Here is a 25,940-nt window from a genome sequence, read left to right on the forward strand (position 1 = left end):
ATGACCTGGAAGAGGCCAATCATGAAGATTGTGATGACCTCATCAGTGACAAGTCTCTACTCGGTATGTCCATAGTAACCACCAGCACACAACATCCACGATGCGAGCAAGGTGGAGCTGCTGCACTGAATGCCATAGATGTTTCTCCTATCCTGCCCAATCCATCTCAAATGAACCGTCAAAGGCTGCAAGGTCAGTTTAACGGCAAACTTCGTTCAGTTCTATGTTTGTGCAAGTGTATTATATGTTATACTGCTAATGTTTATAGAATTTGCTTATTGATGTACAAATTATATGAACCTCCCAAATTTATCTTAGAGCAAAATTTGTGATAAATTGATGTTATGGAAATGGGAACAAATATGCTAAGGTGTAGTAAAGTTCTAACAGAGAAGAAGGAACAAACCAAGAAATAAAAAAGCATCAAGCCCATGAGGAGGATTGATTATTTCCTCGTGGCATTGCATAATACACCCATGTCACATTTATCATGCCTATAGAAATATATTTAGAATGGGTATTAATTCATATTGTGAGGATCCATTTCTTGTTCTTTTATTTCATTCCATGTGAAAGTCTTTTTATTTTCCAATTACAAAAAATTATTGCAGTCTCTTCACTTTCTTATTGCAGTAAATGTTGTTGCTGTTTTGATAATCCTCAATTTCATTATACTCCCATATAAAGGAATATTACACAAGCAGCCATTGTTCATTGCATCATCACCAAAATTCCCCCATGGAGGAGCAGGTAGAACATCTGGCCAAGAACTCTCAAGTGCAAGATGTGCAGAAGATCCACATCAAATATCAGGGGATGATGACCTTTTTGCTGAGGACAGTCCCATCTTACGACAAGATGGAAGAGATGCACAAGCTCAAGAAAACTCACCTGTCCGACAGCATCAACCTTGTGGTATAGCTCATGTAAGGACGGGAGCTGCTCTGTCATGACCAGACAGGTCATTCTAAAGACACCTAGTTCCCTCTTTTTTAAGTTTCCCATGGATTTTTTGGGATGTATACGTATTGTCCATATTCAGCTGTTTGTGTTCATCCAAATATAATTATATAGTATTTGATTTCTAATGATTATCATTATGTGCATAGATAGAAGTACCATTCTGCATTTTTCCATTGCCCTGTCATTGGAAATATTTTGTCCTTTCATTACTTCTTTATATTCAACAGCCAACTTCTTTTTTTCTTTTTTTTTGAGAACTGCAAATATTTTCAGGCTTAGTTATGTTCATATGTTTTTTGTGAGATTTGAAAATAAATGAAATGAAAATCATGTGTAGAATCCAAACTTACATTTTTAACATATTGCTGAAGAGTGTGGACTCATTGGATGGTTTGAAAGCTACACTGATGAATGACCTCCAATCTTCTGTGACTGTTTATATTCACTCTGGTGCCATTTAGAATTAGACTGGCAAACACAATTATCTTCTAATGCCTTGATTTAAAGGACATGAATAGAAGAACAGCAGATAGAAATGACTCTTTTTGTGGTTCTTATTATAATCTCTTTGTTTTTCCCCGGTTATGCGCATTTGTAGATCATCTCCCATTCAACTTTCATGCGTACATTTTTCACAATTCCTTTCCCTTCTCTATTTGGTAGGCTTCCAATAAGGATCCGGCACAGGAGGGAGAGTCCAACTTGGGTCAAAATCACGACAGGTCACCCATCCCAACAAACCAGAGGTCAGTATGTGACCCCTGGGAAAGTGATGATAGTTTTTATGCTCAACTCAACCTCAGTCTTTTGGTCAGACAATCACAGAATCGTGGTGAGACTGGTGCTAGCAATGCCAATGCCACCAAGCCTCCCTCCTCAGCTGGTGGTCGTGAAGACTCAAGCAAGACTGCATCAGCAGAACGTGTGAGGACATCAGAATCGAGAGAATCCCTTTTAAAGGAAGGGAGGTGCACCGAGAGAGAAGAAATGCAGCATGGGCAATGTGCGGATGGAAATGGTTTGAATGCGATGCAAGGGGTTGGTCATTCAAGAAACATTCCAAAGTCAAGTGTGCCTGTGAGTCCTCTTTGCCTATCAGCCCAAGAGGAATCCGTGCTTCCCTTTCCCGATGAAGTAGGGTGTGACGTAGCTGGAAGAAATGCAAGCGAGATGGGTTGGGGCAATTGTGCAGAGCAGACACCTGACACCGAGACTTGGTTCAGCCAGTTAAGATCAAAGAGTAAGCAGAATTCTGCCCCTAGCTCTCCCAGGAAAGGTGAGAGTGGTAAACCATCCCCTCAGAATCTACTAAGTGCAAAGCAATCGTTGGAATTTAAGGCAGGAGATACCTCAAAAGGTGATGGGCAGACATGTTTGGGAGCTGGTGCATCTGTAAGGACACCAAACTTGAACAATATGGCAACTTCTCGCCTCAAGCAGAGGCTGCAGAGCAATGCCAAGTCTGTGACCACGCCCACTTCGACTCGAGCTCAGCAGCTTCAGAAGCGTGTAGTCGACGAGGCCCTAGACAAGATGGCCACCGTCGGGTTTGCGGACATGGAGAGGGACATTGGACCTTTTTACGGGCTGCCGCGCAAGGTCCAGGACCTGCTTGAGAAGCAACGAGGAATCAAGAGACTCTATGGTATGTGGAATATTTGTCAACTTTCTTTTTCCTTATTCAGTTTGTTTTTTGATGACGAGTCAGTTGTGACTTAATGATACATGAAATATTTTCGACGCAATCATACACCATGCGATTAGGAGAAATGCACATGGATAGTGTACACCACTATTGAACCCTACCCTGTCCTTCATGTAAGCACACAGAAAAAAGTGCATTACATGGTAATGACTCTGATTTTTTTTTTTCTGTCCAGTGATGTTTAGAAATTGCACCCGAAGCAATGCAGGAAAACAAGGCCTTATCTGTATACCCCTGGTATTTGATTTAACAACCATCTCAATATTGAGGAAAAGGCACTATGCATATAGTGATGTATTTGATGGCTCTTATAGGTGGAATGACTCAGACAAACACAAATAACTATCACTCACTTGTGTAGTGCCTGAAAAGTTATGTTTTCTATTTTCTTTTCTCTTGCATTTATCAGACATACTTATGTGCTGTCTCCTCTCGAGCTTAATTTTTAGCAACATGATTAATTGTTACTTAAAGGACAAGTTCACCTTCATAAACATAAGGATTGAGAGAATGTAGCAATATTAGTAGAACACATCATTGAAAGTTTGAGGAAAATCAGGCAACCCGTTCAAAAGTTACGAATTTTCGAAGTTTTTGTGCAGTAAGCGCTGGATGGGAAGACTACTGCAGTGTGTGAATAACTTAGATGTCGCATGCGTACAACAATATAAGGAAAATATAAAGAGAATTTCACAAAATGCCATCTTTTGAAAAAAAGTACACATTCCCCTGACTCGCTACCGACAAATGTTATGGGTAATATTATTTCCCCTGCCTTTAGAAAGAGGCAAGTCGAGAGCTCTTTTATTATGCGAAAAAAGTGAAAATATGTTCAATTTTCTTTTACATTTTCTTTATACTGTTGTACGCATATGACTCACAAGCTGTAGTAGTCTCCTCATCCAGCGGTTCCAACACAAAAATTTAAAAAATTCATAACTTTTGCATCGATTGTCCAATTTTCCTCAAACTTTCACTGATGTGTTCTACTAATATTGTTGCATTCTCTCAATCCTTATGTTTATGAAGGTGAACTTGTCCTTTAAATCTGTAGATTGGCAACATGAGTGTCTGAGCCACCCTGCCCTGAGGAAAGGATGCAACCTGGTCTACTCTTTGCCCACCAGTGGAGGAAAGACTCTGGTTGCCGAGATACTCATCATGCAGCAAATTCTGTGCCACAAAAAGGATGCGCTCCTCATCCTCCCATTTGTCTCCATCGTCCAGGAAAAGGTGAGATCCGTCTACAGGTGTGTATTCACAGAGGTGGATCTAGAAATGCCGTAAAGGAGAGGCACCTTAACAAAATTAAAGGGGGTGCACGCAACTCCCACTTTTGTCTTTTTATTTCTTTTGTCTTAGCAAAACATAAAGGGGTGCACCTGGTGTATATCTGGGTTATATGTAGTGTGTTCACTTTGGATGGTAACAGCATGTATCATGTATTAGACCCTCTGCAGGTATACATTATCCCTTGCCCTCTGCCCTTGTCAAAGGAGTGATTTTGCGTGTATGCTTGTGTATTTACAAATTTTGCACATCAACCAATATTTGCAAATTAACAATAATTATGTAATATCATTGCCTTCTATAACATTAATGTGTTGCATATCATCTCAAAAGTGGAAAATTGCTGACTTTTCTCTTTAATAGGGGTAACACTCCTTTCTTTTTCTTTCAATGTAATGTGATTCTCTATTGCAAGTTCAACCATTCTAAAAATTGCCTTTAAGACTTAATTTGCGAAATATTATACTCGCGAATATATGCATATAGAGTAGGTATCATCTTTTCACTCTCTATACAAAGACTTGTTTGATGTATATGAAAAGGGGAGTTGTTTTGTCTTTTTTTTTTGCCTCTAAATGTTAGTGATGTAGAATTCAAGTAGAACATTAATTTTTTCCCCTCCTGCAGGTAACATCTATGTCTCCAATGGCAGTTGAACTGGGCTTCCTCGTTGAGGAGTACGCAAGCAGCAAAGGTGCAATCCCACCACGCCGGCGCAGAAAGAAGAATGCCCTCTATGTCTGCACGTTGGAGAAGGCTCACACGCTGGTGAACAGTCTGATCCAGGAGGAACGGATCAAAGAAATAGGCCTGACAGTTGTAGATGAGGTAATCTCTCTTAATTTCAAAATTAGTTGTTGCTGGAAAGAAGAAAATAGCGTGAAATATATATATTCTCTAAAGGTTTCCATGGTAATGAAACATTTGGTTGTGGGTGGTTTCATAGTACATCTGTACTCTTTCTTTTATTCACCATGTATTCTCCTGAGGACGGTAAGAACAAGCTTTCCAAAATGCAGAGAATGTGTAGGCCCCTTTCAGAACTACTCTTTTATCCAAGAAAGAATACATGGTGTACTGTGAAACCACACACTACTAAGCATGATATATGCTTTTGTCAGATTTCAAATACAACTTGCATTATGTAATGAAAATGGAATTTTCAAACTCATTGTAAGTTTGATCCAAGTAGCTAATGAAGAGACAGAGTCATACATGTTGCCATTCTCACTTTGGGAACTCATACCCCCTAGTGGGTTGACATTACTTGTACAGAGCAAGTCATTACTTGTACAGAGCAAGTCATGAGTTCTTGGCCAGGTCTAATTATACAAGCCAGGAAGAATCAGTCTGAAGGGAGATAAATGTGGAAGAGATCGGAATGACCTTTAACCCCTACATACTTAATAAGTGTCTGATGATTCCATCACTTTCTGTTCTCTGCTATACGAAGCTGCACATGGTGGGCAACGGTGGACGCCGTGGGGCCTCTCTAGAGATCTGCTTAGCTAAGCTGCTGCACATGAATTCCTGTCAGCTTGTGGGCATGAGCGCCACTCTCAGCAACATCCAGGACTTGTGCCGCTTCCTCCGTGCTGAGGTGTACACCAACAACTTTAGACCGGTGAGTTAGGACCAGGAGTAGAAAATTTTGCATGGATTTTACCAGTTATCGAACAGCTGTGCAACAAAGTTGGACAAGTATAGTTTTGGCTGTGGTATTGCACCAACATTGATTAAAATTGGATTCAACAAATGCATATTTATTTGTCTCAGTGGAGACTGTTCATTCCGTGAGGCTGGAGTTGTTATCAGTGACTGTGGAATAGTGAGACTGCGTAGATGCACATCCTGTTGAATTTAGTCTTATGCTGTTTTTGCCTGGTACAGGTTGAGTTGAAGGAATACATCAAGCTGGAAGACAACATCTTTTATGTAAACCCCGGCTGCAATCTGCCAGAGGATGAAAAGTTCACCCACGCCAGAACAGTTGCATTTCAGGTGAGTTTCTGTCATGAGTGAATCATCCCAGAAGATTATTCATCACAGGGATGACTCTTAGGAGGAGAAGGATGTTAGCTCTAGAGGTTTTGGTCGTTGTTAACACCCACTCCCTCAAATGCAATTGTCCATAGCCACCTGTTTCATGTAATGTTACGATTTTAAGAAATGTGGGTGACATGCATTTAGAAAAGGTGGAGCATTACATGACATTTTGGCAAAATAGGTTGAGAAGCTATAATTGTGACTCATCAGTGGATAACCCCACAGACTATTAATTAGGAGGTCCCTGGTTCAAATCCCCTAGCTGTGGCAGTTGTGGCCCTAGGTAAGGCACTTTATCTACATTGCCTGGTATTTCAGAGGGAACTGACAGCCGTCAGTTCTGTGGTTGCTTGTTAACTAGCACTCATTGTTTCCTTGGTGATCATGTAAAACAGATCAAGTCAATTGAAATCAAATCAAAAGTTCTGCTATGTGAAAAAGAGTGAAGAGGGAAGGGGGTATCTATGTAGCCATTTTCAATCAGTTTATTTCTTTCAGTGTTGTCATGTGAGAATCAGAATGAAAAATTCCTTATCTGAATTTCAGAGCCATGTCAAGTATATATTACAACATTTCATCTATTCTATTATAATGGTTTAATGCCTGATGATATATATAATTTTGCATTTTTTTTCAGTTGTTTCAGTATGAACTCACATGTCTATGCCACTTAATTGTGATGTTGTAAATGCAGTGCCGCTATCCACTTGTCAGACCTTCACCAAGCTGTATGTCCCTTGCTGCATTCCTCCCCACAGTACTCCCGGGTCATGCAGCAGAATGACCCTGACCACCTGGTGGGCCTGGCTCTGGAGGTCGTCCCAGCCAGCTCCTGTCTCATCTTCTGTGCCACCAAGAAGAACTGCCAGAATGTGGCCGAGATCATCTGCAAATTTGCCCCAAGGTGTGTTCTTTGCTTTAACACTAATGAGGAGGACACTGCCGATATGTGTTTGTTTATTATTTGTTGTTGTATTTATGCCTCCGCCACGAAGTGGTGCCGGAGGCATTATGTTTTCGGGTTGTCCGTCCGTCCGTCCGTCCGTCCGTAATAAATTTTGTGGACAGGGTAACTATCAAAATCTTTTAAGGTATCCTAATGAAACTTGGCATGTATGTGTATTAGGGGGTGAAGTTGTGCCTATCAACTTTTGGGTGCACATGGTCAAGGTCAAAGGTCAAAAGGTCAAGGTCAAATACGTAAAATTTCACTATTTCCTCCATATCTATGCAATGCCTGAAGATATTTTCTTGAGACTTAGTGTATACATGTATTACCCAATCAAGATTCTCTTGTGAAAGTTTTGGGTCATGAGGTCAAAGGTCAAAAGGTCAAGTTAAAATATTAAAACTTCGCTTTTTTCTCTGTACCTTGGAAATTGTTCAAGGTATCTTCATGGAACATAGTATATATACATGTACTGACTGGCAGTTATTTTCTAGATAATCTAGGGTTCATAGGGTCAAAGGTCAGGGGTCAAAGGTCAAGTGCAACACTTCAAATTTTTACTATTTCCCTCATACATGTATTTATGTAATGCCAGCAATTTTTTTTTTTTACACTTGGTGTATGCATGTATAACCTAGATTATCTGGAAATTTTCTTTTTCTCTTTTTTTTTTTTTGGGGGGGGGGGGGGCGGGGGTTTGCCTCAAAGGTCAAAAGGTCAAAGATCAAGGGAAAGTGCTGAACTAACTTTTTCCTCCATATCTCAGAAGTGGCTCAAGTTATCTTGAAACTTACTACATATTTATGCATGTTCTGCCTGACAGTGATTATCCTATGAATTTTAGGGTCAAAGGCCAAAAGAAAATGGTAACAGTGTACTTTTCAATACAGAAATTACACTTTTTCTCCATACCTTGAAAATTACAGTATTCATACACTTGTGAATGGGTCAAAGTCAAGTTAAAGTCCTTGAATCCCCAAATACATGCTCTCCTATTCATCTAATTAAACCTAGGTAAAGGAAGGTGAACATTCAACACATTTGTGACAAACATGTAATTTCAATATTTTGCCAATATTGTGAAAATGTAATTATACATTGTCCACATGTACTATAGACCTATTAGGAGAATCATGCATTATGGCGGAGGCGTAGCAGTCGCCTTAGCGACATTTCTAGTTGCTGTTTTTGTTGCAGTTGAGAATGCTTTCTTAATGTTATCACAAGTTAAACAAACTTCACTGATGTTGCATTATTCAGAGGGAGAGAAGAAAAGTTAATACAGAGAATGATGATAATAATAAGGTCTTATTTACCCAGGGTGGCCTCTTCAGTGTTGCTACCGCTCTACCAGAGGGCCCCACCATTATTATTACCCTTGCGTTGCCAGGTACCCATTTATACACCTGGGTCAAGAGGGACATGATGGGTAAAACATCTTGTCCAAGGATGAAAGCACTGGGCGGGATTTGAATTTGGGTCCTCCGATCGCGAGTCGGGAGTCTTTTCCACTATGCCACAGATTTGTGAACATTAATTGAAAAAGCAAATTTTCAACAACGTTGCCAATTTCAGAGCTTGAAAATTTCCATAATGCTATGACATTTTTTCTTGGAGTAGTTCTTTTATAGAATGTAATAAAAAAAAGTATGCATAAAATATGTCTATGATATTTGTCTTGCATGGTACTTATGAGTAACAGTTTTTATGACATGAACAGTGCAGAGACTATTTGAATCAAGTTTGTGTATATCAGTGCAGATGTGTTGATTGATGGGAAATGCCAATTTACCCATACACCTCCATTTGATGAAACTGCAAACAGCAAAACACATTTTATTTTGTATTTGTATATTCTTGCAAGATTATTGTATATTCTTGCGAGATAAAAAATGGAGAGCCTCAGACTGAATTTATCCTGTACAGAAACCTGGCCAAGCATCTCTTTCAGCACAAACACGAAGAGAAGCAGGAGCTGCTCCGTTCCCTCCTGAGAGAGGGCGACAATCACATCTGCCCGACCCTGAAGCGCACCATACCGTATGGTGCTGCCTACCACCACGGCGGCCTCACGATGGACGAGAGGAAACTGATAGAAGATGCATACTCCGATGGGACCCTCTGTCTCCTGACGGCAACATCCACCCTGGCAGCAGGGGTCAACTTACCGGCGAGGAGGTCAGTTGAAATCGGGAGCTTGAATACTTCTCCACAGGTCAGCAAGCAGCATCTGATGAACTACAGTCACATTTGTTTCCTAAGAGAAATCAGGACTGCTGTCGTTGAAACTTATTTAATAATGAATTTGATTATAAGAAGATTACAGCAATCGTTGATTTATTGATGATATTTGTTTAGTTCTTGCTACTGTACTGTTTTATATGTACCCAAGATTTTGTGCGTTTCTTTAAATACAATTTTCATATACTGTATGCAGCACACTTGCTATTATACCTGTATGGATCTTATACTTTTATCTCTGAAAAGCTATCACCTAGATTTTCATCTTTATTATTTTCAAATTTCCAGAGTGATACTGAGAAGTCCGTACATAGCCAGGGACTTGATGACAGCCAGCCAGTACAAGCAGATGGTGGGACGAGCTGGACGGGCTGGCAAGGACAGCTCAGGGGAGAGCATCCTTATCATCAAACCAAAGGAGAGACAGTTGGTGAGTGGGAGTCAGGATGTGTGTGTGTGTGTGGTGGGGGGGGGGGGGGGCAAGGGGGGGAGAGGGGGAGGGGAGGGGAGGGGGGTCTGGAATAAAGGATGACAGTTTTTAAGAGTTGGCAGGGGAGACAAGACCTAGAGGGGCTGTGATGAGAATATGGAGGAAAGATGGAGAAGTAAAGCTTGGTGAGTATGTGTATTTGTGTGTGAGAGTGTGTGTGTGTGTGTGTGTGTGTGTGTGTGTGAAGGTCAATAGTATGGGAGTAAAGGAACAAGAGTTGGTGAATGTTTTGGAAGGATACAAGATCAGCAGTTGGTGAGGGTATGTGAGTTAGGGAAAGGGGATAGGAAAAGATGGAGGGGCAGCAGGTTGTTATGTTGTTAGTGTGTAAGCATGTGTGTAAAGGGTGGGGGAGCTATAAGGGCAAACAAGATGCACATGTAGGAGGAAAGATCCAAGGGGCACATGTGTGTGTGTGGGGGGGAGGGAGGGGGAGGCAAGAGGTAATGAGGGTTGAAAGGGAGGGGATTAAAGGAGCAAGAACAATTAGTGTATGGAGGAAGACAATGAGAGAAAGTGATGATGAATGGAGGGAGGATATAGGAGCATCTGATAGTGAGTCTGTGTGTGAGGGGATTGGGTTGAAGGAGTAACAAGTGGTATGTACGTTGTGTATGTAGGAGAAGAAACAGAAGTGACAAGTGAGAATAGAGGTTGAGGACTCGACCTTTCTGAAGTGGCTTTACCTCTGAAGTCTAGTTTTAGCTAGAGGTAGTATTCATCCTGTTTTATCAGTCCGTATTTAACAATCATTAAACTATCCTTTACTGCTTACTTCATAGGTTCATTCTGCCACCAATTTTAATTTTATTCCAGTGATGCCTTCTTCCTCTCGCATTAAGACAGGAATGTTTGATTTCTGTTTTAAACAATTTTAAAGTGATGATGATGGACTGAAAACAGAATGAAGCCATGTTCATGAAATTTGTATGCATGGCTTGGTTACTTGTCAATATCTTTGCATTGTTTTTACTGGGTGTTGGTCTGTTGTGTATCCCGCATAGGTCAATGAACTCCTGAACACCCCACTGGAGGGATGCTACTCCAGTCTGATGCATGAGGAGGGGAAAGGGATGCGGAGCCTGGTTCTCTCCCTTATCAGTCTCAAGGTGAGCTGTTATCACTCTCAAAGAACTATCCACAGGGTCATGTGATGTGATGTCATGAGACGGAATGTAAGGGATCCTAGGAGTTCATGATTATTTGGATTGATGCCAGTAAATTGTTTCAGAGTCACTTGGCTGTAGTGTCCTGTGGCGTCTGGAGGGTTGGAAGCTTGCGGTCCAGTCAGACTGACATGGTACAGATGCTGGCAGTGGATTCAGATATAACTGGTTGAGATTCACCAGCTAGGGTTTTGAGGGTTTGATATCAGTATTGACTTCACACTCTCAATGTGGAAAGATCAGATGGGGTCTTTAGTTATGGTTTGTTCTTCTCCATGGGTAGAGTTTTAGCCAAGGGATGGTGAGGTAATGTACTAATGATGATCAAAGTCAAGTGCTTATTGTGTGCCAGATGCCATTTTATGAACTTTTAAGATTCAGCTAAGCTAGTTTATGATCAATCAGTGTACGTAACAGCATTTAAAGAATTCAACTTATCGTTTCTAACACTTTCTCTTTGAAAATGAAAATCATGCGGTGAAATAAATGAAAGTTATATGAATATGGGTTAATTATCAGATCATTCTGTGCAAATGTGATGGAGTTTAAAGGGATCAGTTGTAAAAAATGTGAAATGTTACACAAGGCATTAATCTCATGATAGCTTGTGGTGTCTCCTGAAACTTGGTAATAGAGCTACATCTTTCATGAGATTTCTCTCAAAAATAAGTTTGTGCAGTGGACTGAAGTCAACAGGAAGGAGCAAAGAAAAAACTTTGATGTCATATTACTCCTTATTTACATCTCCCCCTTTAATTATAGATTACAACCACTCATGATTCCTTGCAAACCTTCATTGAGAACACACTGTGTGGCATTCAAGCTGGCGAATTTCAACGAGATCTTGTGGAGCTCTCCAACAACGCTCTGCATCGGGTCATTGACCTCCAACTCGTAAAGGAAACCCACAATGCCACCTCACTGGAAGTCACCAATGTTGGCCATGCTTGTTTCAAAGGTTAGAAAGTAAAATCAGGGTTTCATGATATTGAATAGCTGGATTTTGTATAGTTTGTTTGTGTGCGGATGCAGACAAGCCTGTTTGGTATGGGATGGGCAGAGGATTAAGTTAATTGTCCCCGCTGAACGAGTTCGAGCAGGGGACTATGAAACGGGCTCCGTACGTGTGTGTGTCCGTGTGTGCGTCTGTCCGTCTGTCCGTCTGTGCGTCCGTCTGTGCGTCCGTGTGTGATCAAAATGTTCAAAATGCTACTCCTTCGCCATTTCTAACCCGATTTTGATTCTGTTTGCTTTATATGATAGCACTACATGGGAGCTTTGAAACTTGTATACAGAATTTCAGTTGTGACCTTTGACCCTGACCTTTGACCTATATTGTACATTTTGCTTCAAAATGCTACTCCTTCGCCATTTCTAACCCGATTTTGATTCCATTTGCTTTATATGATGGCACTAGGTGAGGGCTTCAAAAATTCTACACAGAATTTTGACCTTTGACCTTGATTTTTGACCTATATTGTACATTGCCTACAAAATGCTACTCCTTCGCCATATCTAACCCGATTTTGATTCCGTTTGCTTTATGTGATGGCACTAGGTGAGGGCTTCAAAACTTCTACACAGAATTTTGACCTTTGACTTCTTTGACCTTTGACCTTGATTTTTTACCTATATTGTACATTTTGCTACAAAATGCTACTCCTTCGCCATTTGTAACCCGATTTCAATTCCGTTTGCTTTAAGTGATGGCACTAGGTGAGGGCTTCAAAACTGCTACACAGAATTTTGACCTTGGACTTCTTTGACCTCTGACCTTGATTTTTGACCTGTATTGTACATTTTGCTACCAAATGCTACTCCTTCGCCATTTCGAACCCGATTTCGATTCCGTTTGCTTTATGTGATGGCACTAGGTGAGGGCTTCAAAACTTCTACACAGAATTTTGACCTTTGACTTCTTTGACCTTTGACCTTGATTTTTTACCTATATTGTACATTGGCTACAAAATGCTACTCCTTCGCCATTTCTAACCCGATTTCGATTCCGTTTGCTTTATGTGATGGCACTAGGTGAGGGCTTCAAAACTTCTACATAGAATTTTGACCTTTGACTTCTTTGACCTTTGACCTTGATCTTTTTACCTATATTGTACATTTTGCTACTAAATGCTACTTCCGGCGGGGACATATATTACGCACCGCGTAATTTCTACTTTTCCTTGTTTTAACAATATTTTTGTATTAAAAGTGTCAGAGCAAATCAACATTTGATGCTTGATTTTATAAGTTTCATGCTGATACAAACAAGCCTGCAGATTTGTGTTTATTGCTGATGTGATATTGAGTGAAATTGTGTCACAATCATGTTATGACATATTTATTGTCCCCGCCGAACGAGTTCGAGCAGGGGACTATGAAACGGGCTCGGTACATGTGTGTGTCTGTGTGTCCGTCCCTCTGTCCGTCCGTCTGTGCGTCCATCCGTCTGTGCGTCCGTGTGTGATCAAAATGTTCAATTTGCTACTTCTCTGTCATTTATGAGCCAATTTTGATTCTGTTTGCTTTATATGATAGCACTACATAGGAGCTTTGAAACTTGTACACAGAATTTCAGTTGTGACCTTTGACCTTGACCTTTGACCTATATTGTACATTTTGCTTCAAAATGCTACTCCTTCGCCATTTCTAACTCGATTTTGATTCCGTTTGCTTTATGTGATGGCACTAGGTGAGGGCTTCAAAACTTGTACACAGAATTTTGACCTTTGACTTCTTTGACCTTTGACCTTGATTTTTGACCTATATTGTACATTGGCTACAAAATGCTACTCCTTCGCCATTTCTAACCCGATTTCGATTCCGTTTGCTTTGTGTGATGGCACTAGGTGAGGGCTTCAAAACTTCTGCACAGAATTTTGACCTTTGACTTCTTTGACCTCTGACCTTGATTTTTGACCTGTATTGTACATTTTGCTACCAAATGCTACTCCTTTGCCATTTCTAACCCGATTTCGATTCCGTTTGCTTTATGTGATGGCACTAGGTGAGGGCTTCAAAACTTCTACTCAGAATTTTGACCTTTGACTTCTTTGACCTTTGACCTTGATTTTTACCTATATTGTACATTGGCTACAAAATGCTACTCCTTCGCCATTTCTAACCCGATTTCGATTCCGTTTGCTTTATGTGATGGCACTAGGTGAGGGCTTCAAAACTTCTGCACAGAATTTTGACCTTTGACTTCTTTGACCTCTGACCTTGATTTTTGACCTGTATTGTACATTTTGCTACCAAATGCTACTCCTTTGCCATTTCTAACCCGATTTCGATTCCGTTTGCTTTATGTGATGGCACTAGGTGAGGGCTTCAAAACTTCTACTCAGAATTTTGACCTTTGACTTCTTTGACCTTTGACCTTGATTTTTACCTATATTGTACATTGGCTACAAAATGCTACTCCTTCGCCATTTCTAACCCGATTTCGATTCCGTTTGCTTTATGTGATGGCACTAGGTGAGGGCTTCAAAACATCTACACAGAATTTTGACCTTTGACTTCTTTGACCTTTGACCTTGATCTTTTTACCTATATTGTACATTTTGCTACTAAATGCTACTTCCGGCGGGGACATATATTACGCACCGCGTAATTTCTACTTTTCCTTGTCATTGTGGTGGTTGATTTATGCTTTGTGTATTCATTACTAATTGTCTTTTGCAGTGCTTCCATTAGAGAGAGTACAGCAAATTACGCTTGACTTATGTAACATATATTGTTTCTGTCATTATATTCCTTTCTTCCAGATGTGTAACACATGTTGACTTTTATAATGCTTATTTGGTTCACTAGAAAGCTTGATAGAATTATTTGTCCATCCAAAGATTGCTTGTAAATTTTGAAATGGAGTTTCAATGTTTCATTATCATTTCTTGTGCTTTTTGCATATTACTTTATCAAGAGAAGAGACAAAACTTGCATATGGTTGTCCCCTTGTTTGCTCTTTACAGGCTCCATAGACATCGATCTCTGTCAGACTCTATATGAAGATCTGAAGATTGCCTGTGACCATGGACTGATCCTTGCAAACTCCCTTCACCTGCTCTACCTAGTCACTCCCTATGATCAAATCGACAGCGCCCGGCCAAACTGGAACATATACATGAGATATGTTAGTACAGCCACTGGGGAGAGTTTTTCATATTTGTTTTGCTTTGTGTTGTGTTGTTGTTGTTGTTGTTGTTGTTTTTCCTTTTTTGTTCTTTTTTTCCCACTACTTGGAAGAAGTACCAGAGATTATGGTCTACATTTTTTAGTTAGTGGTTGTCATAAATAGATTGCTCTAGTCTTTTTAAGCAGTAACCCTTAAGCCCGCCGCACATTACACAATTTTGCCCCGATTCACCGGTCTTAAGACCTTAAGACTAGAAGTGTGATGTCACAGTCTTGCCATTTTCTAGTCGTACGACTGGGTCTTAGCGCCAGTCGTAGAGATTTGACATGTTGAATTTCTACGACCAGTCGTTAGCTTTCAGCCATTCACAATGCAGCAAAATGCAAGCGCACACAGTGCGCACTGCGCGCGCTTTACAGTCGGGTCGTATAGTGTGCGGTGTCCGGTCGTACGACTGGTCTTAAGACCCAGCTTGGCTTAAGACTTTAAGACCAGTCTGATCGTGTAGTGTGCGGTGGCCTTTACATGCAAAAGTCACTTCATTTTTGTCTTTGATGTCATATTACAGAGAGTTTGAGGCATATTTAGGGCAAGTGGTGAATTAAAGACCAATTCTTTATTGTTTAGTCATGTATTTAAGAGTTTATTGACATTTGTTTCTCTTTTCTTTTTCTTTTTTTGGTTGATGGATGCCATGCTATGAAATTTGAAATACAGAGAAATGATAAAAACTGTTAAAATTTGACAATCATTTGATATGTACATACCTTTATTATTAAAAGCATACCAAGGACTTGTCTGAGTTATATTCAATTTGACAGATTGATAATCAATATGTTTATTCAGAGAAAATGTAAGGATATCTAAAGAAATCTTCAGTCACTCATCACCAAATGAAGAAGCAGTTTGATCTTAACTTGTATCAACTTTTTTGTTTGTGTGGTTGTTTGTTTGTTTTTTGATGACTTACCCATGACACAAATTTGCTGGAACTGATTAGGAATTCCTGTTTTTGACTTTGCTTCTTTTGTAAACAGTTCAGCGGCCTGAGTGAGGCTGAGCGTAAAGTGGCCGAGTTGATCGGTGTCACTGAGTTCTACATGCAAAGCAAGATGACTGGACATATGAGCAAGAAGTTTGTGAGTACAGATGGAAGAAATGATTTTAAATGTTCTGTTCTGTAAGATAACAGGTTGTGATCCGCAGAATCATGAAATACTTGTTATTTTGCCCTCTCTTTATATCTTATGATCTATAATGCACAATGATCACTTTGATTTTTAAATCAGATAAAGTGTTAGTTTTATCAAGGTATGTTTGCTCTTCAAAATCAGCCAATGCTACTGGAAATCTTAACAGGTATGTCATGTGAATTCGTGCTTAGAATTATGATATCCAAGAAAAATAGTTTTCAAGTTTTTGGAAACAAAGGACGTCATGAATTTTATCACGCAGAAATACAGCAAGATTCATATTTTTACAATTTTATCAGATTAAAGTAGTTATTTTGGGAATGGCAAGCTTTATCCATAACCATCTTCCTGTGCATTACGAAATGTGATTCTCAAAGAAGAGTTGACCAGATTTAAATCCACGTGACATATCACTTTGAGGCAGTATATAATCATGTAGAATATTAAACTGGACACTTGCTCTACTCCTGTTCTACCATTTTAAGTCTTTCATAGAATTACAAAACTTGTTGTACTGCAGGAATGATTGACACAAATTGTCCAAGGGCTTTTATTCATTTTCAATGGTGCCCTTACTGTGAGAAACTTTCCGCAATGGAACAGTACTCCTGCTAAGATGCCCATCATAATACTGATTCAAAGTGTGACATTAAGACACTTTTGACAGAAACCATCAACTCATTTTTCCTATCCCAATTCTTGTTGGTGTGGCATCTTAGCTCAAAAGTTGATAAATGATGGGTCTTTTTTTTGCATATTCATAAAAAAATTATTCAATCAGTTTGGTGACTCAAAATAGACAGCTCTTTGGTGATAAGATGAGTTTTTAGAGACTTCCTAGTGGAAGACTCCTCCCACACTGTTATGATATACACAGTAATGGTTTGGAAGTGATATAATTTGCTGTTTAATCAGCAAACATACATGTATGTACAATATATCTATTACCCATATCTGCTCGTGTGCTACATCACAATATGTCTACTACCAGTATCTGCACCCATATCTGCACATGTGATACATCACGTCAGGTATCTTTCAAAATGCTGTACAAGTATGAATTTCAATATCATGTTCATCTTCTCATTTTATTTATGTCATTTTTATGCCTCCGCCACGAAGTGGTGCCGGAGGCATTATGTTTTCGGGTTGTCCGTCCGTCCGTCCGTCCGTCCTTCCGTCCATCCGTCTTTCCGTCCGTCCGTAATGAATTTTGTGGACAAGGTAACTATCAAAAGCTTTTGAGGTATCCTAATGAAACTTGGTATGTATGTGTATTAGGGGGTGAAGTTGTGCCTATCAACTTTTGGGTGCACGTGCTCAAGGTCAAAGGTCAAAAGGTCAAGGTCAAATACATAAAATTTCACTATTTCCACCATATCTATGCAATGCCTGAAGATATTTTCTTGAAACTTAGTGCATACATGTATTACCCAATTTAGATTCTCTGGTGAAAGTTTGGGTCATGAGGTCAAAGGTCAAAGGTCAAAAGGTCGAGTAAAAGTATTGAAACTTCTTTTTTTTCTCTGTAAATTGGAAAATTGTTCAAGGTATCTTCATGGAACATAGTATATACATGTACTGCCTGGCAGTGATTATCTAGAGAATGTAGGGTTCATGGGGTCAAAGGTCAGGGGTCAAAGGTCAAGTGCAACACTTCAAAATTTTACTATTTCCCTCATGTTCATGCAATGCCAGCAGGATTATTATTTTTTTTACACTTGGTGTATGCATGTGTAGCCGAATAGAAATTCTCTGGAGAGTTTTTTTTTTCTTTTTTTTTTTGCCTCAAAGGTCAAAAGGTCAAAGATCAAGTGAAAGTGCTGAACTAACTTTTTCCTCCATATCTCGGAAGTGGCTCAATTTATCGTGAAACTTACTGCATATTTATGCATGTTCTACCTGAAAGTGATTATCTTATGAATTTTAGGGTCAAAGGCCAGATGAACATGGTAACAATTTACTATTCAGTACAGAAATTGCACTTTTTCTCCATACCGGTACCATGAAAATTACTCAATGCATAAATGTATGAATGGGTCAAAGTCAAGTTAAAGTCCTTAAATCCCCAAATACATGCTCTCCTATTCATCCAATTAAACCAAGGTCAAGGAAGGTGAACATTCAACACATTTGTGACAAACTTGTCATTTCAATATTTTGCCAGTTTTGTGAAAATGTAATCACACATTGTCCACATGTACTATCTAGACCTATTAGGAGAATCATGCATTATGGCGGAGGCATACCAGTCGCCATAGCGACATTTCTAGTTTTTTTTGGGGGGGTGGTGGAAGGTTGTCACACACCTGATATTATGGCTACGCCTTCCTTCATCATTTTGTCGGGCTGAGAGCCAGAAGGCTGTTATCACATTTTTTTCGGGGGGGGGGGTATTGAATTATAGAGATCTTGGTCTCCTCTTCATTATGGTGTCAATTTTAGATCATTTTCATTTTCATTAAAATGTTAAAAATCAAAACCACAAGGCTGCTATTTTACTTGGTATTTGAAACTGAGCTTGTAAATCTACCTACTCTTGATTCAGTTAATTTTTTTTTATGCCTCCGCCACGAAGTGGTGCCGGAGGCATTATGTTTTCGGGTTGTCCGTCCGTCCGTCCGTCCGTCCGTCCGTCCGTCCGTCCTTCCGTCCGTCCGTAATGAATTTTGTGGACAAGGTAACTATCAAAACCTGTTGAGGTATCCTAATGAAACTTGGCATGTATGTGTATTAGGGGGTGAAGTTGTGCCTATCAACTTTTGGGTGCACATGCTCAAGGTCAAAGGTCAAAAGGTCAAGGTCAAATACATAAAATTTCACTATTTCCACCATATCTATTGAATGCCTAAAGATATTTTCTTGAAACTTAGTGTATACATGTATTTGGGTCATGAGGTCAAAGGTCAAAGGTCTAAAGGTCAGGGTCAAATACATAAAATTTCACTATTTCCACCATATCTATTGAATGCCTGAAGATATTTTCTTAAAGCTTAGTGTATACATGTATTACCCAATTAAGATTCTCTGGTGAAAGTTTGGGTCATGAGGTCAAAGGTCAAAAGGTCAAGTAAAAATATTAAAACTTCTTTTTTTTTCTCCATACCTTGGAAAATTGTTCAAGGTATCTTCTTGGAACATAGTATATACAAATGCTGACTGGAAGTGATTATCTAGAGAATGTAGGGTTCATGGGGTCAAAGGTCAGGGGTCAAAGGTCAAGTGCAACACTTCAAAATTTTACTATTTCCCTCCTATCATGCAATGCCAGCAGGGTTATTTATTTTTACACTTGGTGTATGCATACATGTGTAACCTAATAGAAATTCTCTGGAAAGTTTTTTTTTCTTCTTTTTTTGCCTCAAAGGTCAAAAGGTCAAAGATCAAGTGAAAGTGCTGAACTAACTTTTTCCTCCATATCTCGGAAGTGGCTCAAGTTATCTTGAAACTTAGTACATATTATGCATGTTCTACCTGAAAGTGATTATCTTATGAATTTTAGGGTCAAGGGCCAGATGAAAATGGTAACAATTTACTATTCAATTCAGAAATTGCACTTTTTCTCCACACCTGTACCTTGAAAATTACTCAATGCCTAAATGTATGAATGGGTCAAAGTCGAGTTAAAGTCCTTAAATCCCTAGATACATGCTCTCCTAATCATCCAATTAAACCTAGGTCAAGGAAGGTGAACATTCAACACATTTGTGACAAACTTGTCATTTCAATATTTTGCCAATTTTGTGAAAATGTAATCACACATTGTCCACATGTACTATCTAGACCTATTGGGAAAATCATGCATTATGGCGGAGGCATACCAGTCGCCAAAGCGACATTTCTAGTTATTTCATGAAAATTGATCATTGCATTTTTATTTACACTCAAATCGATAGTGCTCTTCTGGTTCTCAAGTTATGATTTTGTCATTGCTTTCATTTTTTCAGACACCAGAGTTAGAGAGGCGAGCCCATCGTTTTTACTTGACCCTCATGTTATGGCAGATGCTCAGTAGGAGGAGTGTGTGGGAGGTGGCAGCCAGGTTTGAGGTCCCCAGGGGTTTCGTCCAGTCCCTCTTCAGCTCGGCCGCCAGCTTCGCCTTCAGCGTCCAGAGGTTCTGTGAGGTACGGTCTTCTTGCCTGGTTTGAGGGAGTTTGACCTTGGGGGCAGTACTCTGGCCTGGTTTTAGCCCAAGAGATATGCAGAGAATACATTTATTACCATGAAATTCACATTGATAGCAATTAACATTTGTGACAGTAGTGATAGAAATTTATATCTTTAGTCATTCCTCTGACACAAACAAACATCATAATTAAAATGTATCTTTTCTGAGTATCGTGTAAATTAGGTAAAAGTGAATTTTTTGTTCTCTCTTCATGGGTGAATTACAGAGCTGCTGATTCAGAAAGTACTTTTAACAGGAAGAATCACAGGGCAAAGAGCTGTTACTGTAGGTCAAGGTACTGCTAAGAAGAAACAGATAATCATATAATGATGAATATTTCAGACAAGAATATGTTAGCAGTCTTCATGGCTAGCAGCATAATATGTGGAGTTACATAAACTCAGTGCTTGCACTTTTCAGGAAATGACGAATTTGCATATACACACTTTCTTTCTCAAACATGTCCTTATTCAGTTATCTTGTTTGCTTTTTATATTCAACAAGTGAAGTGAATTCATTGTGCAGCAAATTGTCTTATCGTCAAAATAAACTCATTGCAAATACCCATTCAAAAAAAAAAAATGAAAATGAAAATGATGTGTGGTGGTTCATTATCTGTTAAGTTGAATGATTCATTAGTACTTTTGTGACAAGCAACAATTTACTTCAATAGCTTGTGGTTAAAGGGGAATTCCAAACCAGTTAAAAGTTGACTTATAAGAAAAGGTTGACATTAAAGAAAGAGGTTTTTAAGTACAGTGCACAATGGTATTTAATCACATCTGACAGGATCTACCAGAATTCTGGGCTGTTCATCAGCTCCTGGGCAAGCTGGTTTTAGATCTCACCTACTGTTCTACGGCTGATCTCCTACCTCTTCTGGAGATTCCTGGTGTTAAACAGGTATGATTAAAGCTTCTTACCTTGCAATTTACTTTGTGAAGCTTAAAGGGTGCTTCCATCCAAGGTTTCTCCTCTAATAATCCCTTCTGTGTAGCATCTGACTTCATTCAGTTTTGTTTTTAAAGCAAAACAGTTTGACTTTGGTTGGCTGCAAAATTAGGAAAACTAATTCTGTTTGATAAAAACTGCTTGGTACCTGTCTTTGTTTGCAAATCAAGCTCCATTATATATGTGTGTGTTGTGGGGGGGGGGGGGGGTTGGGAGCAGGGGGAGAGGGGAGAATTTTAGAGAAATATGGCAGATTGTGACACAAGTGAGTTTGGTGAATGGGCCATCAGCCCTTCTATGGTAATGATCCTTACCTAATTGATTCTTTCCTTGTTGGATGTTTATTTGTTATTTTAAAAGCTCAAGGTGTCTTGCAGTTGCTAGAGATGTACCGTTTTATTTTTCTTATACAATCCTTACTTGATAATCCATAATGGCCGCGTGCATAGTGAATATGTCTTGCTTCCAAAACCTTCCTGATATCTAGCAATTCCTAGTATTAAAGAGCTATTCCTGCCTATGTGGTTATATACAGGATATTGATATTTAGGACAAAAGCCCCCGTTCCACTATCACGATTTGGACCCCGATCTGTCCCGATCTAGCAGATCGGGAGAGAGCGGCAAAAGCGTACGGGGATCGGAAGGATCGTAGCAGCAGCGTGTGGAGGTCGGGGTTGGAGCGGGCAGTTTTTCAGATCGGGAAGAAATTTTGAACCGGTTCAAAATTTCTTCCCGATCTCCCCGATCAAAATTGACATATTTTTAATCGTACGGCAAGCGGGGAGAGCGTAGTGACAGCGTAAACGCAGCGGGGAGAGCGTAATGACGGCGTAAACGCAGCGGGATGAGCGTAACAAGGTCTTTCTGAGCGTAGTAACATCGGCACAAGAACGGGAAGTAATTTTAGCTGTAATTTTCGAAGAAGAAGAACAGATGAAGAAAAAGAAGAGAAGAAAGCAGCGAAGCAGCTACCCAAAAGGCGAAGAAAGAGAGACTGCACGTGATGCTGAAAGAGGAGGAAGAGGACATAGCAGAATTTTGAAGAATATGAAATCATCTACAACTGGAGGAAGACGGACTATAAAAGCAAGGACATCAAGAAAAATCCTTTGAAAAATCAGCACGTCTTTGTTTATACAATGCATTGCTGCAAAAGAACCGTGAGTTGAGGAGGCTCTTCAAGTTCAAGTTCAAGTTGATTTATTTCACTTCCAACAAACAAATAATAAAAATACAAAGAAACGCTCATATACACAGACGTCATGAAATCAGTACCACAATGCGATGAACAGAATAGCATTGTAAAAGAGATACAGGCAAATTATCAACAGAGATACAAACAACAGTTACGTCACTGTGGTAAATGCATACAAAATATTGCTGGAAATGGAGGGGACTGCTAAAAAGCAGAGCTTGTAGTATTAGAATGCAGTCCCCTCATAGAGAAAAATATATAATTGCAAAAAACAACAACAACAAATTTTCCTAAGCGGTAGCAAAAAAAAAAAATGACAGACAGAGTAATACACACATACATGCACACATACGGACGTACATTAACAAACACATGGCGGCTCTCTTGTAAGGAAAAAACTGATGAGAGGATAGAAAGAAATAGTATTGAAGAAGGTAGTAAGTCCGAGGTGGACAAGGGGGGGGGGGGGGAGGAGGGGAGAGGAGAGGGAAATGGTGGGTCATAACCAGGGCACTAGAGGCACAGAAGCACGGGCTCGCTGATGAAGAAAGAGTAGTGAGAATAACGAAGCAACAACAACTTTGAAAATCAAAAGTAAAAAAAGAAGAATGAATCTTCGAGGTCCACAGTATATTTCTTCGGTTCTGCATTGATGCTAATAAGTTGACTGACTGCTGACCCACAGTCGAATCGAGGTACATCGGGGCACATCGGGCACTTTTCAGCTCTCTGAACGGGGGTAACAGCGTGATAAGATCGTATAGATCGTTCAGAGCGTAGATACAGCGTGCATTGATCGGATAACATCGGCAACATCGCACTAACAGCGTAGCTACATCGTTCTAAAGCGTACCGGCAGCGGCAGAGATCGCAATGTCTAATTCCCGATCATCGTAGTAAGAGCGTAGCAAGCACTTGGTAGTCGTAACTGCAGCGTACTTAGAGCGTTCTAACATCGTACTGTGTCCAGATCGGCTCAGGTTTTACCCGATCCTTCCCGACCTGAGAAAATTGTCAGATCGTAGCGAGAACGGCATAGTGGAACGGGGGCTAAAAGTTTAACCAGCTCCAAAAATATTGTTAAGCCATTACTCATAGAAACCACGTTCATTATGAATTTGAAACTGTGGGAGGTTGTACACGTTCCAGAGCAGTCTGTGAAAGTGTAGGGGGGATGACATATCCCTTTAATGTTTTTTGTTGATTTTTTTTTTTTTTTTGAGGCGTGAGTGGAACTCGGTGGCACTGTGCTGACTGTGTCTACATTATGAGTGGAACACTTGTTAATATTCCACCAAAGCTATTTTCTCATCTAGTGTGTGAATGTTTCCATGCCTGGAACAGATGTTTTCCGATATCCGATACACTGAATACACCTGCCATGGAATTCTGTTTGCCTTGTGCCTAGGGTCGGGCCAAGCAGCTGGTCAAGGCAGGCTACAAAACCATGCAGCATTTGGCTCACGCCGAGCCCAAGGATTTGATTGCGAGCATCGAGAATCTTCCAAAGAAGATAGCACAGCAGATTGTTGCTGCTGCAAAGGTATTAAAGATAGTCTTTTTTTTTTCATTCTGTGTTGTTTCTGTCTTTTGGGGGATTTTTTTTTTTCCTTTTTTATGTGATGGATGATAGTCTCAGGTGACAATGTAAAATGTTGGAAAAATTTGATAGCAATTTCATTTCCATGCTTGTTTATTGTTCTATAGTATGCTGAGTATTGTATTGCTACTGACAGCTGTCATTTTGGCAAATTATTTATCTAGGAATACATCTTTATTTTTCATGTATAAGAGCGAGTGATATGTGTGACATGAAAACACTTTGTGGTTTGGGGAAATGAACCTGATATACATATTCAGTAAAAGAATTGATTTTTTCACTCTAATGATTCAAAAAGGCATTTCACTGCCGGTTTTCCTGTGACAGCCCAAAAAGTGTAAACATGAATCCAATAGATTTGTAGCCTTTGATGAGAGCAGTTTTTTCCTGCTTTAAATGTGAATTAGATACTACTGGAGATTGTTCTTTTGCTATTGAGCTATTGCAGCACCGACTTTGTGGAGTCAGTTGCCAGATAAACTTAGGGCAGGCTGAGACAGACATTAAGCAGTTGATAAAATCTTTGAAACTTTTTTTTTCTCTTCTGATTTTTGGAAGTTTTATATTAAAGCATATAGAGAATCTTATTATGCTCTACATAGATGCAGATTACTCTCATTATCACCCCCTCTCCTTCTTTCTCCCTCTCTCTTTCTCTCTCTCTCTCTTTCTCTTTCCTTGTCCCTCTCTTCCATGAGAATCGTTTTAGACCCCCTTGTTTCATTCTATTAATGTCATGTAGCATCTGTTGCAAAGAGTTGAGCTTTTTGCTTATTCTTGGCCACCATTCTGTATGGACATTTATAACTCATGTAAATAAATTACAGATGTATATGTGTGATGAAAATTGTTAAAATTGTTCGAAATAACCATGCTGTGTAGTATCATAATGTTTGGTGATGTTGCACAAAATAAGAAATTGTAAAGCACTGTCATTCAGAAAATAAACATAAATCAAATCAAATCAAATTAAATCAAATTATTAGATGGCTCTGGTAGAGAAGATTGAGGCATTGAATGAGGAGGCGGAAGAGCTGAACACCAAGCCAAAGGAGATGAGCCCAACCTGACACAAGCTGTACACCAAGGTGTAACATCAAGCCTTAAGCAGGTGTGTCTGAAGCCTAAGGAGATGAGCCCAACTTGACACAAATTTTACATCAAGGTGTAACAAGGACCATAGGACTTTTGCAGGTTTTTTTTTTTTTTTTTTTGGATGAAATGTTGCCTTTTCAAACACATGATGTCATTGGAAAATTATATGATATTTTATTGTATTGTGGATTGTTTTTGCATGATGTGAATGTTATCTAGCCTATGTACAACTTACGGTAAAAACACATTCAGGGCCTGGTTGTGAAAATGTGCAATAGAAAATGCCAGTATTCATAGGTACTGTTTATGGACACCTATGAAAGACAGCTACATGCCAAGTGTGATATTCTGTCCATTAGTGTGGAAAGTTATGATTTATATTGACGAAGGCAACTGAATTGTCAAAATTTCGTCATGAAGAAATTTTCTCTTCATTAAGCATCTCCCTCAAACATGTTACACTGTTTCCCATTAAAAAGTGTGTGTTGCGGAGGGAATGTGTAGCTGTACAGTACATGTATTTATGTTGTGTACTCTGAAGTTGAAATGTGCATGAGGCTGGATTTTCTTCAAGATTTGTTGAGGTCATGACCTGAGTTTACGTCAATATTTTACTTGAATAATCAGCAACACTCAATGTTTTATTTAACTTTAAATAAGTGCACTGAAACAAGGTTATGTAGATGTTTCATCGAAATTAGATGTATAACAAAGATATTGGATTTTGTAGTTCAATATGTTTACTTTGATATTG

The 25,940-nt window shown here is 39.5% G+C and overlaps 1 protein-coding gene across 1 annotated transcript; it reads left to right on the forward strand.

Annotated features, from left to right (window-relative positions):
* LOC139720026 (helicase POLQ-like) lies at positions 1 to 25,245 on the forward strand. The gene is made up of 18 exons (XM_071631402.1): positions 1 to 63; positions 751 to 915; positions 1,627 to 2,608; positions 3,723 to 3,901; positions 4,586 to 4,786; positions 5,412 to 5,582; positions 5,849 to 5,959; positions 6,763 to 6,908; positions 8,880 to 9,131; positions 9,483 to 9,624; positions 10,689 to 10,793; positions 11,613 to 11,808; positions 14,819 to 14,979; positions 16,020 to 16,121; positions 20,123 to 20,299; positions 21,133 to 21,246; positions 23,900 to 24,034; positions 25,078 to 25,245. The coding sequence occupies exons 1-18, from the start codon at positions 1 to 3 to the stop codon at positions 25,159 to 25,161; spliced, it is 3,486 nt and encodes a 1,161-aa protein (XP_071487503.1). The 3' UTR covers positions 25,162 to 25,245.
* Positions 25,246 to 25,940: the final 695 nt, after the last annotated feature.

The sequence above is a fragment of the Diadema antillarum genome, unplaced genomic scaffold (assembly GCF_040938485.1).
Source record: "Diadema antillarum isolate AM-2024a unplaced genomic scaffold, OU_Dant_1.0 scf00000119, whole genome shotgun sequence".
Taxonomy (NCBI): Eukaryota; Metazoa; Echinodermata; class Echinoidea; order Diadematoida; family Diadematidae; genus Diadema; species Diadema antillarum.

Excerpts from the sequence above, each read along its gene's own strand:
- LOC139720026 (XM_071631402.1), top strand. The coding sequence starts at position 1 with ATGACCTGGAAGAGGCCAATCATGAAGATTGTGATGACCTCATCAGTG. Across the intron at positions 3,902-4,585 it reads TCTCCATCGTCCAGGAAAAG|GTAACATCTATGTCTCCAAT; the intron begins GTGAGATCCGTC and ends CCCCTCCTGCAG. Across the intron at positions 9,625-10,688 it reads AACCAAAGGAGAGACAGTTG|GTCAATGAACTCCTGAACAC; the intron begins GTGAGTGGGAGT and ends TATCCCGCATAG.